At 33.6% G+C, this 25442-nt stretch overlaps 1 protein-coding gene across 1 annotated transcript in view; it reads left to right on the top strand.

Moving 5' to 3' along the window:
- LOC143085125 (uncharacterized) overlaps positions 1 to 25442 on the top strand; it is a 66895-nt gene that overhangs the window by 18740 nt on the left and 22713 nt on the right. The window contains exons 6-10 of the mRNA XM_076261307.1: positions 373 to 439; positions 1853 to 1914; positions 2257 to 2328; positions 14628 to 14669; positions 15112 to 15207. Coding sequence (XP_076117422.1) covers positions 373 to 439; positions 1853 to 1914; positions 2257 to 2328; positions 14628 to 14669; positions 15112 to 15207 — 339 coding nt within the window. The remainder of the gene's footprint in view (positions 1 to 372; positions 440 to 1852; positions 1915 to 2256; positions 2329 to 14627; positions 14670 to 15111; positions 15208 to 25442) is intronic.

Here is a 25442-nt window from a genome sequence, read left to right as displayed (position 1 = left end):
GACTTTGGAAATGCGAACAATTGCGGCGAGGTTAAACATGTTTTGAGATCTCAACCCTCCCCCTATACCTCTGGCTAATGTAGAAAAAACAAACCCTCAATAATACTCACAGTAAAATTCAGTTTAAGAGACTACTAGCAGTTACTGACATGCCAGCTCCAGACCTCAATTAAACTGATTGAAAGCTTATGTCTTTATCATATGACCTAACATAATTTTGTTATGAAGACCTTTTACACGCATAATGAAGCTATCATTCGTTGATTAGATTGGAAAATTTAAATATAACTGCGGATTGCGCAAAATTTATAGATGCTTATTACAAAACTACAATATGATAATCTATATAATACTATCATTAATATATTTCAGATTATGAATGTATAAATGTAACTATGTGGACAGGAAAGTTTACTTGTCATCTACTACCTTCTAATGGGTACGATAGCTATAACTGTATATAACGTCATAATGCTACAATTTTTACAGTTCATTTATGTGTGCGTAACCATTCAATGAAAATATGCAAATTTAGTATTTGAATTTCGTGGTATACAAAGTAATTGATTCTGGGGAAAAACACTGGTTTACCGAAATGTGCAATTGAGTGTAAAATCATGCAGCAGCAACTAAAACTATGACAGAAATATATCATACATTGTTTATCTGTCTGAAGTTATCCTTTACAAGTTAAAATAAGGCCTTGTTAATCGACTTCAAATTTACATAGAAACAAGACGACAATAGTGTCGAAGTTCCTTATATGCACTACAAACTGTTCAGGATCTAAAAGGACCATATTATGTGCCTGACCAGACTCGACATAATCCTGAAAGTACTTAATATTGTACTTCACTGAAATCGACTTTTGTCTCGACTTTACGTATTTAGTCTGGTTCAGTTCTTGATAACCTTGGTTTAGTCTGAAATGGTCTCTACAAACGCTCGAACACTCCTGACTGGTCTTAATCAGCCAATCTAACTCAATTATATATCAAACTTTAAAAAATCCAGGTAATTTGGTAGATTTGTTATTTGCAGGTTGAGAAATAAATACTAGGTAAAAAACAAAAATCGAATTTAATCTAGTAATGGCAAAAAATAGAACATAGGGGTAAAATGCAATTTTTGGATAAAATCTCTAGAACTAAAGCATATTGAGCAAAACTGACATGATGTTAAAATGTTCATCAGGTTACCATGACCAAAATTGTCAATTGGTCCATTTAGAAGTAATTGTCATTGAAAGTATTTTTTTTTCCTTAAATCGTAAATCTTTTTAATCTTCTTCTCTGAATTTACTTGCCAAATACAAATAAACTTAGCTATGATTAGAGCATTAATCGAAAATCTATCCGATGACCCTGCCCTACAACCAACATAGTCCTCACTGGTAAAACTATAACATAGGGGTTTACTATAGAAGTCTATGGAAAATTGTAAAACGTCAATTTCAAATGGTCACAACATGAAAACTGATTTCAAAAATGATATGGGGTCTTCGGTCACTATTTTAAGACTACAATGGGATGACTTGATTTTTTCCAGAGGTGAAATTTTCTTAGGATGTTCTTATAACTTTTTACATGTTTGTTAAAATTTTCAAAATTATTCAGTATTTCATTTTTCTATAAACCAATACAATAACAAGTGAAGCTGCACTTTTAGTGAGAAACAACTTATTGACGTGTTAATCAGACAGTCGTTATTTCTATAGCATTTCAGTAAAATACACAATTGTATTTGTTCATGTACAAATAGCCTTTTGCTTGTTATTAAATGCTTAACATCAAATTTCATCTGCCAATTACGCAATACTAAAACTTAAAAGTTTGATATGCTAATTTTGCAGTGAAAAAGAAAATGGACCGACTTCATCATTCGTAATAAGTAACAAAGAGACAGGTATTAAAGGTATTTATTCCTATCAAAGGTTCTTTGTTAGTCTATCCAATTATATCTTCAGTAGGATATTTAAGAGCAAACAAAGCAACATTATATTTGAAAGCAAAACTAACGGAATTTAAAGATGATATATGTTATAATCAAATAAAAAGTTATTGGTTGTATTATATTATCTGAAACAGAGAGTACCCCAGTTATACTCATATTCAGAATATATTCTTTTGAGACAACATTATCACACACTGTTTACTTAAGGCAAAGGAATAAAAGATTTCGAATTTATCATGTTTATTATAGTAACATTATAGACATTTTAAGTGAATCATAAAAGTAATCAGATTTTTTTTCCAGCACATAGTCTGTCAAATGGAATTAAAACTGTCTTTACAGTATTAACTGTGGCTGCGGTCCTATCTATAATAGGTAACTATATCATATGAGCAATTATTTTCCGATTTGTACAAAATAGCGTTTTCATTTTATTTTCAAAGATGCAAATCGTCATTATCATACGGTACAAATTCTTGACTTTGCTTTCAGTTACTTTTTTTTTCTTGGTTGTATCTGGATTATGCTGTTAACCAACTTATTTTCGCGACTTTCGCGAGTAGAAAATATCGCGAGTATAAATCGTCGCGAATATATAAAACTTGGAATTTTTCTTACTTAACTAACTCAAGTAAATTTGCGAAATGGGCTTGAAAGAGTAAAACGCGAAATAAAGTATCCGCGAAAATAAGTTGGTTTACAGTATACGTATCAAAAAATTAACTTTAGTTTGTTAAGGTTTTTTGAATCGTGAAAAACCAACAATGGGATCACCCTCAAAATCTTGCAAAATATATTGCTAGAAATATGAGATATATCATTTTTTGCATTGGTGGATTACAATATTGTACACAAAGGAAAAATTCATACAACAAAAATTATCATCAGGTCAGCTCTACAAATATCACAAAGAAGAAATTGTTGTTTTAATCCGTGTAAGAGTGTTCACCTTCAAATCGGTTTGTTGCATATTTAGTGAAAGCTATCATGAAAAATCGATTAATGTAGACAAGATCAGGATGACCGTAATCACCGGTGGAATTAATCCAGCTATAACTTAAGGAAACTCGCTTGTCATGTTGGAATTTTTGTCAGATATTCGGAATCATCTGGTTCTATCCATTTGAATTCATTAATCAAATTGCCCATTGACCCCCATTATTCCTTTTAATAATTATAAGACATTTAAACTTGTCAATGATAAAGCTATAACAAATCAAGAGAGATCCCCATTTTCCCGCCAAAAATGCAATCAATGGCTAGTAACTCGAAAAACAAGCACATTGATCTGTATTTTATTTTTTGCTCTTTTGGTTTCTTTATCAATACCATATCAATATATACTAGTGCTATGGAAAGTTTATTATTTTAAAACTGAGTAGAGAACTTCTTTAAATAACTATAGAGTGAAACTTTACAGTTTTGACTATCTCCTGGATGGATCACTTCCTTTAAGTCCGCCCCCCCAAACAAAATACCAGAATATTGACCGAAGTTACGACAACGGTGTCTGGTAATGCTATCAACCCGACCCTTTCACAAGGATCAGCCATGCATTTTTTTAGGGACGGGGTCCCTACGTCAACTTCGGTGACACATACTTTATCTAGGCGTGTGAATTCATCTGGTACTATTTGTTCTGCTCCAGGTACAGGTATGGGCTTGAATTTTACAGGTTCCAGACCCTGATTATCCCATTGTTGGTGTATGCTTCCGAACTCGGGCACCCAATCTGTACCCTTATGGGCTCAACCACCTTGGCCACAGTCTTACCCTTATGGTTGGTTTATGTCAAACCAACCAGGGCTTTGGCCTTAAAGGGACAATTTCTATGATCCCCCTTCTGGATAGCTACTGCTCCACCTTTAACTCCTTCTCCACCAGTAGCAGTGTATATGACTCCTGCAGTAGCTCCTTCTACATCCTATCTGACTCTCGAGCTTAGTCTACTAGCTCTTCTCATGGTACTCAGGGTTCTGATAATGCATCACCTTTGGATGGTTTTCAGAAGTTACATTTGGACTTTGGTCAGTCTTGCAGGGTTGAATTTAGTACTCTATCTAGTCGTATGACTTTACTGGAGAATAGAGTTTCTTCTCATCAACCTTTACCAGCTAAATCTGTAGAATATGATGAGAGGGATGATGATGAGCTTTCTGTTTCCCCTGGGAGTCACGAAAGGGCTTTCCTCACTGATGAGGATGTTTAAAGTTCTTCTTCTCCCAAGGTATCAAAGACGGACCCTGAGCCTGCTTTTAAGTCAGCTCAACAACCTCTTCCAAAGGAGACTGAGGATCCTCCATCCTTACAGGATCTTAGGGATTAGGTGTATACCATGATGAGGGATGAAGCCCATATCCCTTTTGCCCCTCCTTCTAAGCCGAAGAAACCATCTTCAACTTTCGAAGTTTCCTGTGGTATTTCTCAGGATACTGCGAGTTCTCACAGTTCCTTCATGAATACGGCCATATGGCTTTTGCTTTACAATTCATTAATGAAGGTATCGCTAATTCTGCTAACGAAAAGGTTGCCAATTACAATATCTCAGGATTTGGAATGTCATCCTTTTCTGATCAGGTTTGGTACAAATATTTTGATATTGGGCAGACTTGTTCCCATTTGTGACAATCTCTTTCATCTTTATTGGGGGGAGGGGGAGCCAGTAAATGGTCTTCGTCTCACTCAACCTCTAAATCTTTGGTCTGAGACTGATAATCTCCTTCGTATAGCTTCTCAAGTTCTTGGCACAGCTGAACATTTTCTAGCTGCAACCGGGCATTTGCTTAACAGCGAAGATACGGTTGTTCCAGCAGAAGTACGATCATTCTTACTTCAACTTGATAAAGCTCTAGGTTCATCTCAGTTGCTTTTAATGGGTTCCATTGCTAATTGCACCCTGTCTTAAAGAGCAGAGTTTCTTAAAAACATTTCTGTTGCTGAGCCTTTGAAAGATTCTTTACTAAACCCTCCTCTTACTGACAAGATGTTTGGTTTACCCATACAGCGGGTTCGAGAGGAACTCAGCAGAAACCCTCCTCCAGTCAAAGTTAGTGTACAAGTTGACAATTGCAAGAGGTCGATTAATACTACTTAAAGTTCTACTAATACGTCTGCTTCAGGTGTTCCTCATTTTTCTGCTAATAAAAGGAACAATTACTACGGCAAACCGCAGAACAAATCCCATAACTCCGGTAAAAGATAAGGTAAGCCTTCTGGTGGTTTTGAGGGTTCCAAGGAATCTGGGACTATTACCTAGGTTATTGCCCCTCGTACGCTATTGACAGCTTCCTAAGGGGAAAATTAACAACATTTTCCTCAAAATATAATACCAGTAGGGGGAGGTTATTTTTTTTCCTAAATCAGTGGAAGAAAATACTTCAGACTGTTATGTGCTGTCGATAATTCGAGGGGTATTAACACTTCAGTTCAAGAAACCACCTCGTCTGTATGCAGTTCCGATAAGTTTGTCTCATAATCAAGACCCAGTCAAGTATCAACTTCTATAAGTAGAAGTGGACAAACTGTTACGTAATCTGCAATAGAGGAAATGTCGTTCTTAACTCTGTTGCCGGGATTTCATTCCCGTCTTTTTCTGGTTCCAGTGAAGACGGGAGGAATGAGACCGGTCATAGACCTTTCTATTCTGAACAACATTCTTATTGTTTCCCATTTCAAAATGGAAACCAACAGGTCAATCAGAGCTTCAATCTTTCCAGGAATGTGGACTACTTCTCTGGAGTTTTCATATGCCTATTTCCACATTCCTATTTCCCGTACTTACAGGAAATACCTTCGATTCGTTTGGAACAACACAGTTTTCCAGTTTAAGGATCTCCCTTTTCGCCTGTTTACAGCCCCTTTGGCTTTTACCAAAAGCATGCAGGCAGCTTTAGCTCACCCACATTCCCTGTCTATACAGATACATTCCTACCTGGACGATTCCCTTCTGAAAGAACTTTGCCCAATCAAATTGAGAGTTTAGATAGATTTGGTCATCAAGTGTTTTCTGTTCCTAAGCTTCCTAATCTCCTGGTAAAGTCAGAGATAGTTCCTTCTCAAGACTTTGTTTTCCTGGCAGAACATTTCCTTACCAATCTAAGACTAGTTCTCAAACCAGAGGAAAAATTTACAAAACCATGTCAGAAAATACATTTAATCCTGACGGTTTGATCAGTCACAGCACGTCAATTCTTTCAACTTATAGGTCTATTGGATTCTCTGGCAGATGTAATTCCATAGGGACGCCTTCACATTTGTCCGCGTCCGCTTTATATGCACAAGTTATGGATTCCAGCTTCACAAGAATGGCAAGCATTGATTTCAATCACTCAGCCTTTTTTCCACATCTTCAATGGTGGTTAGTTCGGGAAAATGTAATGAGAGGCCATTGTCTGTCCCCTCAAGTTCCCAGTCTAACGTTATTCACAGATGCCTCTACCTTGGGTTGGAGAGCATATCTGTAGGGGCTTATAATCTCGGAGTCTAGAATCAAGATATTTTGGGAGAGCATATCAATGTATTGGAAATGAAAGCAGTTTTGCTTGCACATACTTATTTCCAACTGTCTCTAAAGAATCAGTCTGTCATTCTGGCCACGGACAATACAACAGTTGTAGCTTATCTCAAGAATCAGGGAGGAACTCACTCACCTTCTCGTTATCAGATAACCAGAGACATTATCCGTCTGTGTTTTTAACTCAAGGTTAATGGTGGTGACATATATTGCATGGCAACTCAATATTCTAGCGGACACTCTTTTTAGATCCCTTGTTCCAGTAAACACGGAGTGGGAACTACTTCAGGTAGTTTTCAAAGCTGTGACTTTACATTGGGGGTCACCTCAGATAGATCTGTTTGCAACCAGTCTCAATCACAATCTTTCAACATTTGTGTCTCCGTTTCGAAATCCAAAATCGTATGTAGTAGACGCAATGAACATATCTTGGAAAGGAATGTTCGGGTTCGCCTTCCCTCATTTCAGGTATCTCTCCCAGGTACTTAAGAAAATAATAGAGGAAAATTGCAAGATCATAGTTATTGCTCCAGCATGGCCGAAACAGTCTTGGTGTCACGACCTTCTGCGCCTATCATGTTCTTGCCTTCTAGTTCTACCTGTGAAAGCAGAAGTTCTGTCTAAAATCAAGGGCAAGGTTCTTTATCAAAATACAGAAAAACTGCATCTACACGCATGGCTTATCTCAAGGTTAGTCTCAGAAAGAGAGGTTTTTCTGAAGGACCAACCAAGCATCTCACAAAGTCTGTCAGAGATTTTACTAGCATTGTCTATAATGCAAAATGGTCAATCTTCTCAGATTTGTGTAGTGACCGGAACATTGATCCTTTCCATGTCACTGTACAACAATTAGCAGACTTTCTAGTTTTTCTTTTTGAATACGAAGGAGTATGTCCCTCTTCTATAAAGGGCTATAGTTTAGTTATTTCAAAAACTATTCATATTTCTGGTGGCCAAGATTTTGGAAACAATGAGCATATTACACTTTTGGTTCGTAGCTTAAGTCTTGAAAGACCAAGACAAAAAACTATAGTGAGATGTTGGACTAGTTTTGTCCTTTTAAAAACTTCCTCCTTTTGAACCAGCAAAAACAGTAGGGAAGAAGTGAAATCCATGCCTTCTCCATTTCTGATGCGTGCCTTCGATTTTACAGGGATTAATCTTCTGTAACTCTATTAACTTCCCCTGCATTTTTGGCAAAGAATCAAATTCATGCACTCCCGAGTGATTCAATTTCTGTACTTTTATTTCCAGTAAGAATTCTCTCTATTTATCTGGATAGTACGAGTAGTCTACGTACTGTTTCTAGCTCAAAACTCTTTAGTCTTTCAAAAAAGGAATCTCAGATCTTTCTGTTAAAACTATTTCCACTTGGTTATGCAAATGCATATCTTTAGCTTATAGTTTTTATAAGCAGAATTTTTGAACAGTTTTAATATTAAAGATCATGATTTAAGGGTATCTCTACATCATGGGCTCTGTTTAACAGTGCATCTTTAGAAGAGGTACTGCCTGCAGGTTTCTGAAGAAATGAGAACTCTTTTATATCTCATTACGTCCAATCTATGTCTACTTTTTCTCAGAGATAATACTCTCTTGCACCTATAGTTTCTGCACAAAGATTGAACTTTCCTCCTGTTTCTTCTGTTTCATGGGATTCAGATTTACGTTAGATTCTGTTACTCAGAATTAATGATGGTAACGTATTTATATCTATAAAATATTAAAATTTCAAAGTAAATTTGGATTTTATTAGATAAATACTTACCATCATAAATTATAGGTCCCACCCGCATATATTATAATTAAGAACATTACTGGTATCATACAATGTTTTAATTTCCAGAACCAAATTAATATATCTCAAATATATCTGACACTTGATATTGTACATAAATTAACAGACATTAATTGTTGAAACGCGCATCTGGTGTGTTACATGTACAATTGGTATCGTTTATTACTATACTTAGTATACATATTAGATATATGACATGAGATAAACTACCTGAAGTGGTTTTAACACTTCCAATTGAACTACGACCAAGTTTTTTTTATATTAATTACTTTTTTTTAAATACTACTTTCGATTTGCACATGTAGACAAAGTGCCCATAAGGATCAGAACAATCAACATTAATTACATACTAATGATTACAAGTGATTCAATATAGTTAAGACACAATGTTATAAAAAGTATCAATTAAGACAGCAGAAGAATACAACAAGCACAGTGTTTAATAATATAACTAGGTTAAGAAAATTGGGGTCACTGTGCATTACTACATCTATATATCATTAAAGGAAACTTTCCTATATGAGGATAAATTATCCAATAATTCTCCTAGTTTCTGGAGTATAAAATTAAATATCTTCAGAAGACATACGCCAAATAAATCGTGATTAAATGTCTAAACCACTAAATTATTTTGTACCTCCCCCTCTCAAACTCTTAATCGTGAGCACTGATATTGAATTTTGTTAAGTAATTTCTATTTTTAAAATTTTCCTGCAAAAGGTAATTTTCTAAGCAAAATCTGCATTTAAGAAGTCTATAAGTTCTAAGCTTGTTACCATATAGTTTATTGCCTCTGAAATCATTATTGAGATCAGTTTGCCATATTAAATTATATTTTGATTGCATTTTTTTGCATTAACAGTTTTTTAACTTTGTCTTTGAATTAAGTGCATAATTTTCATTCATGCTAAAGTATTTAAATAAAGTTTGTAATTAGTTTTACTTTTAGTTTTCGCACTCTAACTTTAGTAAAAGTGAATAGAAATCTATGAAATTTTAACACAAGGTTTTTTTTACCACAAAAGGAAGGTTGGGATTGATTTTGAAAGTTTTGGTCCCAACATTTTAGGAATTAGGGGCCAAAAAGGGCCCAAATAAACATTGTTTTGTTCTAGCACTATAACTTTAGTTAAAGTAAACGAAATCTATGAAATTTTGACACAAGGTTTATGACCACAAAAGGAAGGTTGGGATTGTTTTTGGGAGTTTTGGTTCAAACAGTTTAGGAATAAGGGGCCAAAAAAGGGCCCACATAAGCATTATTTTTGGTTTTCGCAAAAATAACTTTAGTATAAGTAAATAGAAATTAATGAAATTTAAACACAAGGTTTATGACCACAGAAGGAAGGTTGGGATTGATTTTGGGAGTTGAGGTCCGAACAGTTTAGGAATTACGGGCCAAAAAGGGGACCAAATAAGCATTTTTCTTGGTTTTCGCACCATAACTTTAGTATAAGTAAATAGAAATCTATGAAATTTAAACACAAGGTTTATGACCATATAAGGAATGTTGGGATTGATTTTTGGGAGTTTTGGTCCCAACAGTTTAGGAATAAGAGGCCCAAAGGGGCCAAATTAAACTTAGTTTGATTTTAACAAAAATTGAATCCTCGGGGTTCTTTGATATGCTGAATCTAAAAATGTACTTAGATTTCGATTATGGGCCCAGTTTTCAAGTTGGTTCAAATCGGGGTCCAAAATTAAACTTTGTTTGAATTCATCAAAAATTGAATAATTGGGGTACTTTGATATGCCAAATCTAACTGTGGATGTAGATTCTTAATTTTTGGTCCCGTTTTCAAATTGGTCTACATTAAAGTCCAAAGGGTCCAAAATTAAACTAAAATTGAATTTTTGGGCTTCTTTGATTTGCTGAATCTAAACATGTACTTAGATTTTTTATTATGGGCCCAGTTTTCAAGTTTAAATCAGGATCCAAAGTTATTATATTAAGTATTGTGCAATAGCAAGAAATTTTAATTGCACAGTATTGTGCAATAGCAAATATTTTCAATTGCACAGTATTGCACAATAGCAAGAAATATCTAATTGCACAATATTGTGCAATAGCAAGAAATTTTCAATTGGAGTTATCTTTCTTTGTCCAGAATAGTAGTTGAATCAACTTAAATCATTGTTTTATACAATATACAATGTATATTTACTTTTACATACCAACTGATAAATATAAAACAATCTTTACCATTCAGTGATAACAAGCACTTTTTTACATTTTAATATTTTATGATGTATTTAAATGAGTAGTTATTGTTGCAAACTCCATTAGAAATTTGAATTGAGATCAGTTTTGGAAAAAGGGAAAGGGGTGTGGGAAAAAAAATGGGGGGGGGGGGGTCAATTTTTCACATTTCAGATTTCATAAATAAAAAGAAAATTTCTTCAAACATTTTTTGAGAGGATTAATATTCAACAGCATAGTGAATTGCACAAAGACAAAACATTGTTTTTAGTTCATTAGACCACATTCATTCTGTGTCAGAAACCTATGCTGTGTCAACTATTTAATCACAATCCAAATTTAGAGCTGAATCCAGCTTGAATGCTGTGTCCATACTTGCCCCAACCGTTCAGGGTTCAACCTCTGCCGTCGTATAAAGCTGCGCCCTGCGGAGCATCTGGTTACGATCATCATGTAGAGACTATGTTTTGTATCAAGTTGCGCTAGTATCAGACCATATCAGTTTGACGACAATTTTGAGGTACTGTCTCTTAGCTATATATAGGCCATTGACTTAATATAAATTAATAATTTTAAATGTAAATTATTCTGGTAAGTTACCTTCATATAGAAAGTACTTGTGATAGATCAATGATATTTTGTTTGAACACGGCCGACACTCGGCTAACCGAGAGATTGGTCGGTTAATCTATATTGAGTATGCGGCTATATCGGTGGTTTGTCTGTTAATCGGATTGGTTATACGTCTGTTAAGAGTAAAAGGCTCAGTTTAATGTTACACTCTGTTAAATATACAGATTTCTGAAATATCATAAGAACCAAATCAAAAAAAGAAAAGTGTCTGACAAAATAATATCTATCACAGAACATTTACCACCTGTAAAACTGTTCATAGTCTTAGCAGTTTTCAGTAAAACTAAAAGGCTTCGCGCAAGTATAAATAAATAAATAAATAAATAATCTTTATTATAAGAGGATGATCCCATTAGTTAAAACTAATTCTCCTGAGAGTCCTCAAAATTATAATAACATATTTATAAGTACATAGCTATATAGAGTATTATAAAGTTATATTATACACAATATACAATTGTATTTAAATAATAATGAAAAAGCATATTAATTTGCACAATTGATTGTAACATTTTGTTTTAAAAGATACAAGTGTATTAATCATTTTTATTTCATTTGGTAAACGGTTCCATATTTGAGAACCTGAATATGTAAATGTTTTCTTTAAAAAAAATTGTTTTTGGTTTTGGAAGATTTAATAGTTTTTCATCAGCTGAACGTAAGTTATAATTTTAATTATCAGTAAAATGAAAATGTTCTTGTAAATAGTTAGGAACCATACCATTTAATGATTTAAATACAAGTATTGCCTTTTGGTATTGAATGCGTTTTTCGACATTTAACCAGTGTAAACTATTAAACAATAAACTGGATGATGTCATTATGTCAGCTTCTACTATAACCCTAGCAGATTTCTTTAATAACTTATTAAGTTTATTTTTTCCACTTTCACAACAGCTTCCCCATATATTGCAACAATAATCAAATAATGGCAGATTATAAGCATTAAAAAAGATAATACGTATATGCATACTAGGTAAATATTTTCTTATCTTTTGCAATAAATTGATTCTGTTTGATATAGTACATGACATTTTATCTATCTGCTGATTCCAATTTAGGTTTTTGTCAATATATGAACCAAGAAGTTTTTCACAATGTACATTTTCTATTTGTTCATTTGAAATATTGATATATAAACTGTTTCCAGTTGAACAAAGCCTTTGTTTTGAACCAATAATCATTGATTTACACTTTTTGGCATTTAATTTCATACAATTTTGCGAACACCAGTTTTCAATTACATGAATATCATTTTGAAGGTTAGAAGTTAACTGAAGTAAATTATTACCTTTACAATGTAATGTAGAATCATCTGCATCATCTTCGCTAGCCAAGGGTTACGATCCACTCCCGCTCTCTTCACCCTTGGCGGATTGAGATACAATTTCGGAGACACAAGGTAAGCAGTCAAAACTCGCTGCATCCAATCAAAATGCGCATATAACATGATCACGTGTAAATGTAGAAAGTGTTTGTAAACAATTGCCACGTGTTTTTTGTGCAACAAGTCTTTACATTCCTAAACATACGACTGTATTTAGTGCAAACTTGAATGTTTTTAATCAACAAATAGAAGTTCCTGTGTATGTTTCATGCACAAATGCATGAATGTTGACGTATGTTTTCATTTCCGGCTTTACCAAGTGTGTAGAATCTAGACGCTACCGTGTTTTTACCTCCAAATTGAAGAGTTCAAGTGCTACCATTGGTCAAGAATAATGTATTCGGAATTGGCGTGATTTTTATCTTCCGATAGATGGCGCACCATTGTTATCACAAATGTTGGCTCAATCCGCCAAGGGTGAAGAGAGCGGGAGTGGATCGTAACCCTTGACTAGCGAAGATGCATCTGCATATAAATCTATTAATGAATGTTCTATATTAAGTGGTAAATCATTGATATATAAAATAAATACCATAGGGCCCAGGATAGAACCTTGTATGTAGTATTTATGCTCATACGCATAGCAATTTTGTTTAATAAAGGCGTAACAAACAATTTTAGATATTATCATTTAAAGGACACAAGATAGTACTTTAGTTTTAGAAAATAAATTGACTTTTGAAAATATTTCATGACTGTAATATAACGTGAAGAATACCATGTTTTAGTGAAAATTATGGGAATAAAGTTTCTAAATTGGTTGGTGAATCAAAGTTGTGTCAGTTAAGAGATATGTAGCCACGACTATAGTTTTGCTACCTTTATATTTTCCCATTGAAAAAGTTAAAATTGAAACGTCTTGAGTTAAAAACAAATGACGATACGGTGCAATAGTATCCTTCTAGTAAGAGCATTTTTATTTGAACTTTCTTTGCATTTTATTGAAGAGTGTGTCACTTCACTATAGTGTGATATGGATTGGCCGCTGGAATATGCATGAATTTATTATTAACATTTTCAATAATCAGCCTTAATTTTTGTGTCTGTTCAAAGTAGCACTTTCTTAAATCCGACTGAAAAGGTGTCTTTCTAATACAACACAGGGTACATATAACGTGTTGTCGTTCTCACATGCACATGATATTTGTAACTGGACCCTAAACCATAATTCGTCAGTATCATCCAATTGGTTCTTTTCTTCTATTACTTAATCATATGTTGTTTACAAATCATTCTAAAGAAGTAGATGGAAAGGAGCAAATGCAGCTACGTCTGGTTAGGGAGCTACCATTTGATTTGTATGGGGGGGTTGGGTGAAAATTTTTGTCCTGCATTTTTTTTAGCTGTAATCTCTGTCCTGCCTTTTTATTTTTCACTCTGTTTGGTCCTGCTTTTTTTTTTTTAGTTTATCCTGACTTTTTTTTAACGTAAATTGTCGTTCCCCCCCCCCCCATAAAAATCAAATGGTAGCTCCCTTATCTTAAGTTTTAAATCATTTTTATTCCGATTAGTTCCTTTCTACATAAGAGCAGAAAAGAACTGCAGTTGCCCACATTTAAACTTCTAGCATTTGTCACTAATTTGAGTACATCGCAATCCGTTACTGTTTCAACACTCAAGGGTGATTCATGTCTTTATTTTAAACAATTATTATTTTTTCATTCTTTTTTAGCAATGCATCACTCTCTACTGTATGTAAATACAATAGACAAATATATTTTATAAATTTACATTGATGTCTGCACATCTCGGTTTGTCAATCATTCCCAATTACCAATGTTGCTGTCCATCAGTAAGTTTTTTAAATTTTCATCCGACAGCCGAGAAATATCTCCGTATAATCACTTGATGAATATTGCTCTTGGATATTACAATCGATATCATATCGGTAGAGATGTCTTTACTTGTGCGTAATGTCATATCAATGTATAACTTCCAACTTGTGTAATATCATTTACGATAAAACATAACTATATATCAATAAATTCTACAAATTTCAAAAGGATAGCAAAGTACTTCAGTTTAAATGCATATATTAGAGAGTAAGCAGATGGCGTTTTTTTATACACATTTGTTAGAAACTTAACTCTAATAACATGATTTATAATATGTGCATACATTTTTCAATTTGTCTAATTTGTAGCTTTTACGATGGTTGTGCTTTTCCTGGACAAGTCTTCGAGTGGTAAGTTATTATTAGTACAAGAAAATGGAATGAAGCTTTGAGTAAACTTCAAGGTATTTAAGCAATTTAGAATACTAATCAATTGTTCAAAACAAACATTGTTATTGGCACAAACATGTTTATTATTTTTTTCAATATATTTCAAACAAATCTAGTGTGATGAGCTAATGTTCTTTAGTATCGATCATTGTAATGGTTTGAAGGAATATATTGATTGATACTGATTACTTTGTACTTTGAAAATTTGTATAAATCAACACTTTAAATAGTTAGCCGTTTTAAAAGACTTCGTGGCGTTTGTAGAGAATACACTAACACTGACATGTCCACCAACATCGATTCAAAATATCAAAAAATCTTTTAGAATTTTGATAAAAACGGTAGTGTGTGACTAACATTAAAAAAACAGATGTATTCGTTTGAAGATTTTTTCCAATTTCAGGCAGCGTGAATAGACATATAAAATTTGAAGATATTATGCGAGAAAACTTAGAATTAAAGAATAGGCTTGATAATCCAATTCCAGAAAACATCAAAGGTAAGCATATATACATGTAATAGAGTTTGCTTATCTGACATTGTACGAGTTTGTTTAGATAAATATACTACAATCGCTGGGTGTCCGTCTTCGTTTGTTGTCCACCTAATTTGTAACCTCTAAAATTTCACACAATAAACTTATCTACAATCACACAAAATGTTCTCTCGAAATTCAGTTCGATGCATAAATCTAATAACTATATATTCTTCAAAGTGAGTCGGTACAAAAACAAATGATTAAGCTCAGCCAGTTGCTAAAGTTAGCATCGTGTCCAATATCAATGCACGTAGTTTGAAATTATATTTGAGTACCTCACTTGGAGGCGCCTCAGTGAGATTAAAACACATTGAAACAAAAACTAAGTCTTTTGATTTAAAACTTTGGTATGACTTTCAGTTTTAATCTGTGTAAGTGTGTCCACTTTTGTTAGAAACTCAGGGTTATACCGTATTTAAATGCAATTTCTCTCATAACACTATAAGTAATCAATTCTAAATACAAGGCAAAAGCAATACATATTTCTGCTAGTATACCATTATAGGTCACCATTAAGATCCAGCATCTCATGAGAAATTTCAATTATCATTAGATGAACGAGGATGTTTATTACTGTTATTGTTTACATGTCTGATGGTTTCGAAAACCCTCAAAAATATAAAATGATATACTTAATAGCAAATCTTTATTTTCAACATGAAAATTGGTGTCACCATCATTCTTGTCATAAGTAGAAGTGCAATGCAGTTTTGTACTTTCACGAAAGTTTATATCTTTTTTGTTTGTTTGTTATCGTTCGAATTTCATTAACACTACATATTCACATTAGTGAGAAAAGCATAATCTTTTTTTTTTTCTAGTAGACATGCATTACGATATCACATGTGTTATGATATCATCAAATATAATTTCTATTGAAGATATTTCTATGCATCGTTGTTGTTCTGAATATTTAAGGACCACTTTCATAAAAGTGGACTTCAATAAGCTGTGTAGCAAAGACATTACTAACAGAAACACTAGCATCATTCATTGTTACTCTTTCTAAAGCCGTTTTAGAGCTTGATATTCTAACTGGTCCATGTGATATATCCCTGCAAATACCTGTAAAACATAATACAAAATCAAAAGGGCAATACGTAATAAAAATAGCCGAAAAGTTTGATGAAAGTTGATATTGAAAAGATTTAGTCGTAACAGATTATTTTATAGTGTGTCTTTCTATGTTGTGATGTTATACTATTGTTTTAGGAAAGGGAGAAGGTTTGGTACCATTAAAACGTTTGATCCCGCTGCAATTGTTTGCACCTATCCTAAGTCAGAAATCTGATGTCCAGTGGCTGTCGTCTGTTTATGTGGTACATAAGTGTTTCTCATTTTTCGTTTTCATATAGATTAGACTGTTGGTTTTCCCGTTTGAATGGTTCTACACTAGTACTTTTTGGGGCCTTTAATAGCTTGCTGTTCGTTGTGAGCCAAAACTCCGTGTTAAAGGCTGTAACTTGACCTATAATGGTTTGCTTCTATAAATATTACTCGGATGGCGAGTTGTCTCATTGGCACTCATACCACGTCTGCCTATATCTTTATTCTAGCTTAGTTGACCTATCCATTAAATCCCTAAATTTGACAGCAATACACAAAACTACCAGACAACTTGGCATTAGGTAAGATCAAAATGTTATTGAGATAGGTGTATAGTTTGATAAAAATTCAAGTTGATTTGAAAAAGGAATAAACAAATGTAAAGGTGACTACATTAATTTAGTCTGAACTACCAATTCTAGTAGTTTTTTTACCTACTTTTCCTGAAATTTGACAGCAATTCCGCAAAAGATTCTGCAAGATAAATTTAGAATTCAGGTAACTATAAACTTTATAATAGAAAGTTTAAAAGTGAAACAATGGATTGAAGACGAATTAAATCTATCTGTATTAGATTTTTCAGGCAGCTTTGGAAGCCATTATGTCTTTTATGTGTCATATTTGCTTACAATTTGATAAAATAAATGCTTCAATAAAAGGTCAGGCTAGTCCTTTCTTTGAAGTCTATGTGATATACTTTTTAGCATCACTTTTTGAAAATGTATATTTTAAATGTGATAGACAAGTGTTATTGCTCCATGCCGTTTATACCTTTTCAAACAAATTTATTCCTGATATTTATGAATAATTATGATCTAGAAAAAGATTATTAATTCCTTACTCAGGTCATTATGACTAAATGACCCGAAATATAACGAAGTATGCTGCCACCCTTTCCAATCACATAATGGTGCATATTTTTAATAATTCACCTATCCAGGCTCCTAGAAAATCGAGTTTAATAAATCAAGTAACTTTAACGGGTAGCCATCCTTGTTTTTTTATGTGCTTTTAATACTGGTTATATCTTATCAGTATTTTCTGTTACCGTTACACAGTGTTTTGTTTGTACTCTAAATCTATTCCATCTGATCGGTATACATAAATTGCAAAGTTAAAGGTTGGATTGCTAACAATACTAGTATCATCAATACAAAAGTTAATGCTAAGGCGAAGTGTACGTAATTGCACGCCTCTAGCGGAATACGGGATTAAAAACGTTCGTCGTTAGTTACGCAAGTTATCTCCCGTACTCCAGAAAGGACACACGAAAGAGAAACTACTTTCTGCGGTCTATAATGAATCCAACAAGCACTCCTATGCTGTCTTAAACCTCATAGAAATTATCTAAATAACTCCAATTAGAAATCACAGCATTCTGTACGTTGTTCTGTGTGCATTCTGACTTAAAAACACTGGGTTTTTTGTTGTTGTTGTTTTAGACGCGTAGGAGAAGGCATTTCGTGTTTATGATATCAACAGAAAGAAAAAACGCCTCACAACAAAATTATAAACAAATAAACAAATAAACATGTAACAATTTTTCTTCTTTTGATATCAAATTAATTAAAATGAAACCTGAATTGACCCAACAATATCGTTTTAAAAAGCCGTAGTCTTGAACGAAAAACACAGTACTCAACGTAAAGTTTTATAATAGGTTACAAATACATTAATGAAAGACGTGTGAATTTAATTGTTTAATTAAAAAGACGTTGAAATGTTCGTATTTTGTGCAATTGAAAATTTAAGGATGTAATTTATATTCATATAAGAAATCATACGATACCAAGAGAATAATTTGACCACTAGTGCAACACTTACAGGTCGGAAGAACAAAGACGGAAAACAAACAAAAAATAAACAAATTAGGCCCCAAAAATTATTCAGTAACTTAAAAGTTGTCTCACTCTAACATTTATCTTAAAATAAGTAAAAATTATGATATTCAACTTTCAATTCAATTTTGAAGTATCAAGTTTCAAGATTATGAATGAATAGAATATATAATTACGGGAGGGGGGGGGGGTTAGATAGGACCTTTATCGGAACTGCGGGATCGGGTGTTTTTAAGCTCGGGATTTCGGGATTGACCCTTTCGGGATCCGGGAATTCTATATCCGAATTTCGGGTAGTCGGGATTTATTTTTTTTTAAATTCAGGACCTCGGGATGTCGTGTTTTTAAGCCTCGGATTTCGGGATCTGGATCCCTCCGTCCCTCATCCCTCTATTATGGTTAAAGAAAAGAGATCAGGGAAGTTTTGTGATACTTGTAACTGCAATTTAATATTTAGTGGAATGAGAGGTGAAATGTGTTCAGACTATTATATTTCGATTTTTTTCGAAATTTAACCCTAGTTTACTGCAAGGGGTGTTTAACGACCTCGATGATTATCCATGAGGATCGCGCACTCGGTCAGCTCTAGGTTTTCATTCAACGTTTTTTATCGAATATTTATCGTCCTATAAACTTACTGGTATTCGAATTTGTTAAAAGAAAAAAATGATATCTCTCATATTGATTCAATACCGTAATGCCGAAAAACAATCATTTGTTTCCACGAATTCCGAACAGCTAGAAATATATTCCCGAGTTTCAATTTGAGTAACTCGAATAATTCAAGCCCTTTCCATGTCCGATTTTCTCCCACACGAGAAATGTAGCATTCGTACATTAGCTGAATAATACGACTGAATTATTCGGGTTACAATTTGTGCAAATCCCGAATGCACATAAAAGTAAACTTTTAAGGTCCAACCCGACTTTCGGGAAAGGACTGTTGTAGATTTCAGATTGATTTCCAGAAATAAAAATCATATAAAAATGTTTCACGCAAATATTCGTCTTCAGACGTGTAAAGTTATACAACGATTACTAGCCGGTCTGGATTGTGATAAAAAGAAGCGCATGCAATGCATAAAATATTTAATATCGTGGCTCAGGGATGTGTTGAATTATAGAGATGCTTATGCGGCACAAAGATAAGATTAATTTACCCAAATGTACTAAGAATTACCACACAACTTAAATTTACTTAAATATTGATTTGTTATCCTGTGAATATTGACTTGTTATCCTGTGCCAGACAGATGGCTGATATTCTGAGAAGAGACCTTGATGAAATGAAGTTTTATGGGAACAAAGATTTTGAAAACACGTCGCAGTGTTTAGATTTTAACAAAAATAAGGCACCAAGGTCGAAAATAGTTCTAGTTCATAATGAAGAAAATGTCAACCGTTTTCTAGCTTGGTGATCTCCGCACGCACCCGAATATAAAAAACAAATACAATACAACAGTACACAAAACGTAGCATAAAGAACTAAAGACCGAGCAACACGAACTCCAACAAAACGGTATATATTTCATACAAGTATAAGACTATATGAAGCGTCGTAACTGTTGCGGCGACGTCAATAACGTTGTCGTTGTTTTTTGTTTTTATACACTCAAGATTCAACTTTAACAGGGTATAGCTTGAAAAGTAACACGGTTGCTAAGGACTTTCTTTGCACCAATCGATTCCTCAGACATTTTAGAATCGTCTCATAAATTTAAAAAAAAATCAATTCTCTAATATACATGTAATAGAAAATCTTGGAAATGTAACAATTCCTGCCGAATTTCACGATTTTCCCTATATATATCCTTTGTAATTTTGGTGTATGATGCGATGCTGTTAACTTCAACAGCTCGTTTCCCAAAAACGAAAACGGTTACCCACTTTTTTTATTTTATTTTCCGATTTATTTTTACAAGCAGAATCTACATGTAAAATTTTTGAAAAATCCATTGTGTAGTTTAATTACGTAGTACTACACTTCGCCTTAAGTTGCATTGTTCGATGCATTTTGCTGCTTATTGTAGTTTGTTCGTCCCTCGCATGTACAGATGATTTATTCTAGTTAAATCGATTACATATAGAACCTGTCTACACTTAAAGATATTGGTCCCTGTAGCTCATCATTCATTTGAAAAGTAGAATATGTATTCTGCAGTTATTTTTTTAAATTGGTCATTTGTCTAAGGGTCAATAAGACTCGTGTGTTGGCTCAATTATTAATGAAAAGTTTTCATGCATATATTTTTCAAAAACACACTTAAATACAAAGTATTCGGGAAATAAAAACAAAGGACCCTTTTTTGTCTTAAAATATACAAGTTTAAAAAAATGGTTAAAATGTAAACTTTTAGCTATTTGTTGGAAAGTAGAATACTTCTGTTACATAAATATTGGCTGTTTTTGACAATAAAATTCACATGTCTTCTATAATGAAAATACCACGTTATAAATGTCATGCGTCCGAGGCCTTTTCTCGATTTACCTTCATCAGGAATGCTCAAAGGCGAATATTTGATAGAGCAAAAGGACTAATAACGTTGAAGGTGTCAATCTATACCAGCAGTAGCAATACACTTTCCCGAGAACCAGAGTACTTTTATGTTATTGTTAGAATGCAAAAAACAGCAATGATATTGTTCAGAGGATACCCTACAAACTCTGCCTTTGAGAATCTTAGGTTAAAACGAGAACCAACTTCAAATGACATACCATGACGATAACTCTCTTTGCAGAGCAGTACATTTGAAATAGTACGTAATGTTGATGTTTGTTTTTTCTTTTACACGATTACAATTTTGTATCCGCAACTGTTCCCATTTCCCTTGCCGACTTAAATATATTTTGATTTTTTTTTATAAATTCTTCTTGCTAGCTTACTTTTGCATTTTAATTCCTATCAATCATTTGAAACTATTTGCGTATGAATTTTGTGTTGAAATAAACACCGTCGCAATGGAAGATTCTTTTGTATGGGACATATGTTGGACCCACTTTTTTTATCCTGGGTTGGAACCCCCTTTTAAAAATGGCTGGATCCATCCTTGCCTCGGAGGCGCGTCAATGCACTTTATATTACAATTTCATGAAATAGTACTAACCTCCAAACAGGAGTTAAAGCTTGTATTTCGAGCATTCCAGTCCAACCCATGTTTATGGGGGATCATTATTGACACCGCGAATGTACACCGTTCATACTGTAGTTAGATAAAAAATAGCAAATTTTAACAATTTTTTACACCTATTCTTATATCTCAACCGAGTACATATATGACGAATAGTCTAAATTAAATTACCGACATAAAGAAGTTCTTTGATAACTGTTTTTATTCCCGAATAGTTGTGATTGTTTTTACTTCTTTTGAAACAAAAAACGCAGGCCAAAGTTTTTGTCCTAATCAGGAAAAAATAAAAGATATAAAACATGTACAGAACAGCAAGTGAAATTCCATTGAGATTAAATAGCTAAAAAAACACCCGTCCACTGTATCCCATCATTCTCTTTACAGCCGATTTGAATGAGTATGTAGCTAAAGGTAATATCTTTTGGTTAGCTTGCATGCTAGCTGAAGCATGAAGTCATTGTTAGGTTAGGTAAACTACCCTCCTTTAAGAGTCGACTTGTCCCACGGATAACCAATCTATCTGTCTGTAGGACTAGGCTACTTCGAGAGGAGTATATTACCTTACCTTACAATGACTTTACGGTTCAGCTAACAGGCAAGAAAACCAAGATATAACCTTTAGCTGCATACTCATTGAAATCGGCTGTAAACAAAATAAAAGAGATATTGTATGTCTTAGCATAAATATGCCAAAATGCTCCATGATTGATAACACCTTTCCTATAAAACACAAAGTCTTGCTGATTTTTTTTCAGCAATAGTTGTTCCTATCTAGTGTGAACAATATTTATTCAGAAACAGATAAATAATTGCGAACATACAAACAATACAATGGATTCGAAAACAAGTGACAAGTCACTTAGTTCTTTTTAAACGACAAAATCAATTACAATGGACAGAAAATGTAAAATAATATAATATAATATCATAAAAAAGAAATCAAATGTAATGGAAATTAACATATAATGCAGATAGTATTTTTTAAGATTTTTTAATATTGGGTGACATGTTGTTGGGCCAACAAGAATAATTATGTGAATCTCTTATTTTTCAATATATAGTCTTGGACAATAAGAAAGTTGTTTTTATTGTCTTTATCGGTAATAAATGTTCGGATCACAATAAAATAACATATCTATGTTGCGTGTACCAACTAGGTTAACAAAAAGGGCTTCACGAATTCGATGATAATTTGGACAGTTTAGAAGGAAGTGTTCTGAGGTTTCTATCTGTTTACATTTACAAAATGGGTCCGATTCCAATTTTTCTGATACAAGTGATCTCAAAGACTACTGCTCTCGGTACGGATTTGGGCATGATATATTTGGCCTAGTCTACTGCCTGTATAATAATAATTTGGTATAGAATGATTTATCTTGAGAAATGCTTTTAGTGGAGCGATAGAACCAGCATTTTGTTATATCTGGGGGAGGCTATTCCATATTCGAACTGTTGATGGAAGGAAACTATTCATATAATAAGTAGTTCGACAGGGTACTGATGGAAAACTATTTGCAGAACGAGTTCTATACTGATGAATGTTTATAAATTGATCGGGAAGGATATCATTTTAGATACCATAGGGTCTTTCCATTCACCATATTATGAAAAAGTAAACTTTTATGCTTATCTCTTCGCTGTTGAAGAGTCTCCAATCCGCATTCTACCAAAAGTAAGCGTAGACTGGTGAGTTTTGTTGCACCAGTAACGATGCGCGCAGCATCGTTATTTACATGTTCAAGTTTGGCTTTTAAGTATTCGGGACAGTTAACCCAGACAACAACATGTTCAAGTAATGGGTGAACACAGCTAAAATATATATTTTCAAGAGATCTTCTGTCAAGCCTAAATTTTAGGCGACGCAGTAAGTGTAGTCGAGGTAATGTCTTTTAAATAATTTTTTCGATGTGATGATTTCATGTCCTATCACTCAAGAAAGTTAATCCTAAGTGCTTATGAGTTTGAACTCTTTTTATAATGACGCCACTCATATTCAAAGGGGGTTGATAATCTGGTGCGCGAGAATACAATGGATTCTGTCTTTGACGGGTTAAAATTAACTTACCATTTATTTGCCCAGCTATTTATTTTACACAAGTTGTTGTTTAAAGAAATCGACGAAACTAGTGGATTATCTACAACAGCATAAATGCATGTATCGTCCGCAAATAGTTTAATCTTACAGCTTACTTTGTTTTAATGTCATTAATATAAATAGGGAACAACAAGGGCCCGAGAATTGAACCCTGGGGTACTCCAGCACTTACATCAGCCCAGGAAGATTCTACTCCGTTTATGACAACCCTTTGTTTTCTGTTCGACAAGTAATCTTTAAGCCACAGGAGAAGGTTACCAACAATCCCCATCATTTGCAACTTTTGGAGCAATCCCTTATGCCACACACGGTCGAAGGCTTTACTTATATCGAAAAATATGAACCTGATATCTTTGCCTTCGTCTAAGGCTTTGCTAAGAACGTTACAAATGCATGAAAGTTAATTTCTGGTCGAATCGTTAGGCATGAAACCAGACTGGTGCTCGGTAATCAAAACTCGTATGAAGTTAATACATGCTTATATACACAACGCTCGAAAACTTTACTCATCACCGATAGAAGAGATATTGGACGATAATTACTAAGTATGCCTTTATCGTCATTCTTGAAACAAGGAATTACATTAGCTAGCTTCCATGCGGACGGGAACAATTTTGTTCTAAGACTTAAGTTAAAAATAGCGCATAGTGGTTTTGCTATGATATTGGCAACCGGCTTGAGAATACGACCGCTTATAGCATCTGGCCCCGAAGCCTTGTTGACATTTAAAGTTTGAAGAATGTCCTTAACTTCGTACGTTTCGAAAACTATCCTACTTAATCGTCTATCTGGAGGGATGTCGTCCATAGGCAGTAGTTTGTTGCTATCGTAGATATAAGACTGCCACGCAAAATAGTCATTGAATGCCTCGGTCTTTTGTGTATCGCCATCAATGATAGTTCCTATCTAGCTACTGAAATGACAATTGCATTATTTTTCTCGTGTAATCATAACTTCAACATGTTTAACCTTGAAAACACAATATACAATAATTAATGTTTACACTTAACTGCAAATATATATTTAAAAAAATCATTGTTCAACTATTAAAAAAATTATCATAAGAGTTACATTGTTTTGGATCGACGGTTTATATTTACACTTTGAGACAGCCCAAAATTTAAATGTCACCTGTAAGTGTAATCGAAATCCTAATCATAGATGTATGAGAGTTTTCGCAAATGTCTACTAGTAGTCGTAGTACACATTTCTTTTTGTACAAATAATTGCCTGTATGATAAATGATTACAGTTGTAAGATGGGGTCGTTTGTTTATGTGTCACATATTTGTTTTGCGTTCATTTTTTTATATAAATAAGGCCGTTAGTTTTCTCGTTTGAATTGTTTAATATTGTCTTATCGGGGCCTTTTATAGATGACTATGCGGTATGGGCTTTGCTCATTGTTGAAGGCCGTACGGTGACCTATAATTGTTAATATCTGTGTCATTTTGGGTTCTGGTGGACAGTTGACTCATTGGCAATCATACCACATTTTTTTTTATATTGAACTCTCATCAAGATAAAAAGAATCATATGTGTTACCCTTTATTCAACTGAAAGATACTTGCAATCGTCAAAAAATGACGGATGTCAAGTTGGTTCAATATTCAACATTCAACATTCAATTTTTTTTAATTTTTTTTTCTTGTATCCATTTTCAACATTTAACATTCGATTTCAACATTCAACATTCGATTTCAATATTCAACATTCAACATTCAAATTTTTTTTTTTTAATTTTTTTTCTTGTATCCATTTTCGATTTCAACATTCAACATTCGATTTCAACAATCAACATTCGTTTTCA

This window comes from Mytilus galloprovincialis, chromosome 8 (genome assembly GCF_965363235.1).
Source record: "Mytilus galloprovincialis chromosome 8, xbMytGall1.hap1.1, whole genome shotgun sequence".
NCBI classification, from domain to species: Eukaryota; Metazoa; Mollusca; class Bivalvia; order Mytilida; family Mytilidae; genus Mytilus; species Mytilus galloprovincialis.
This window is presented reverse-complemented; position numbering and strand designations above follow the sequence as displayed.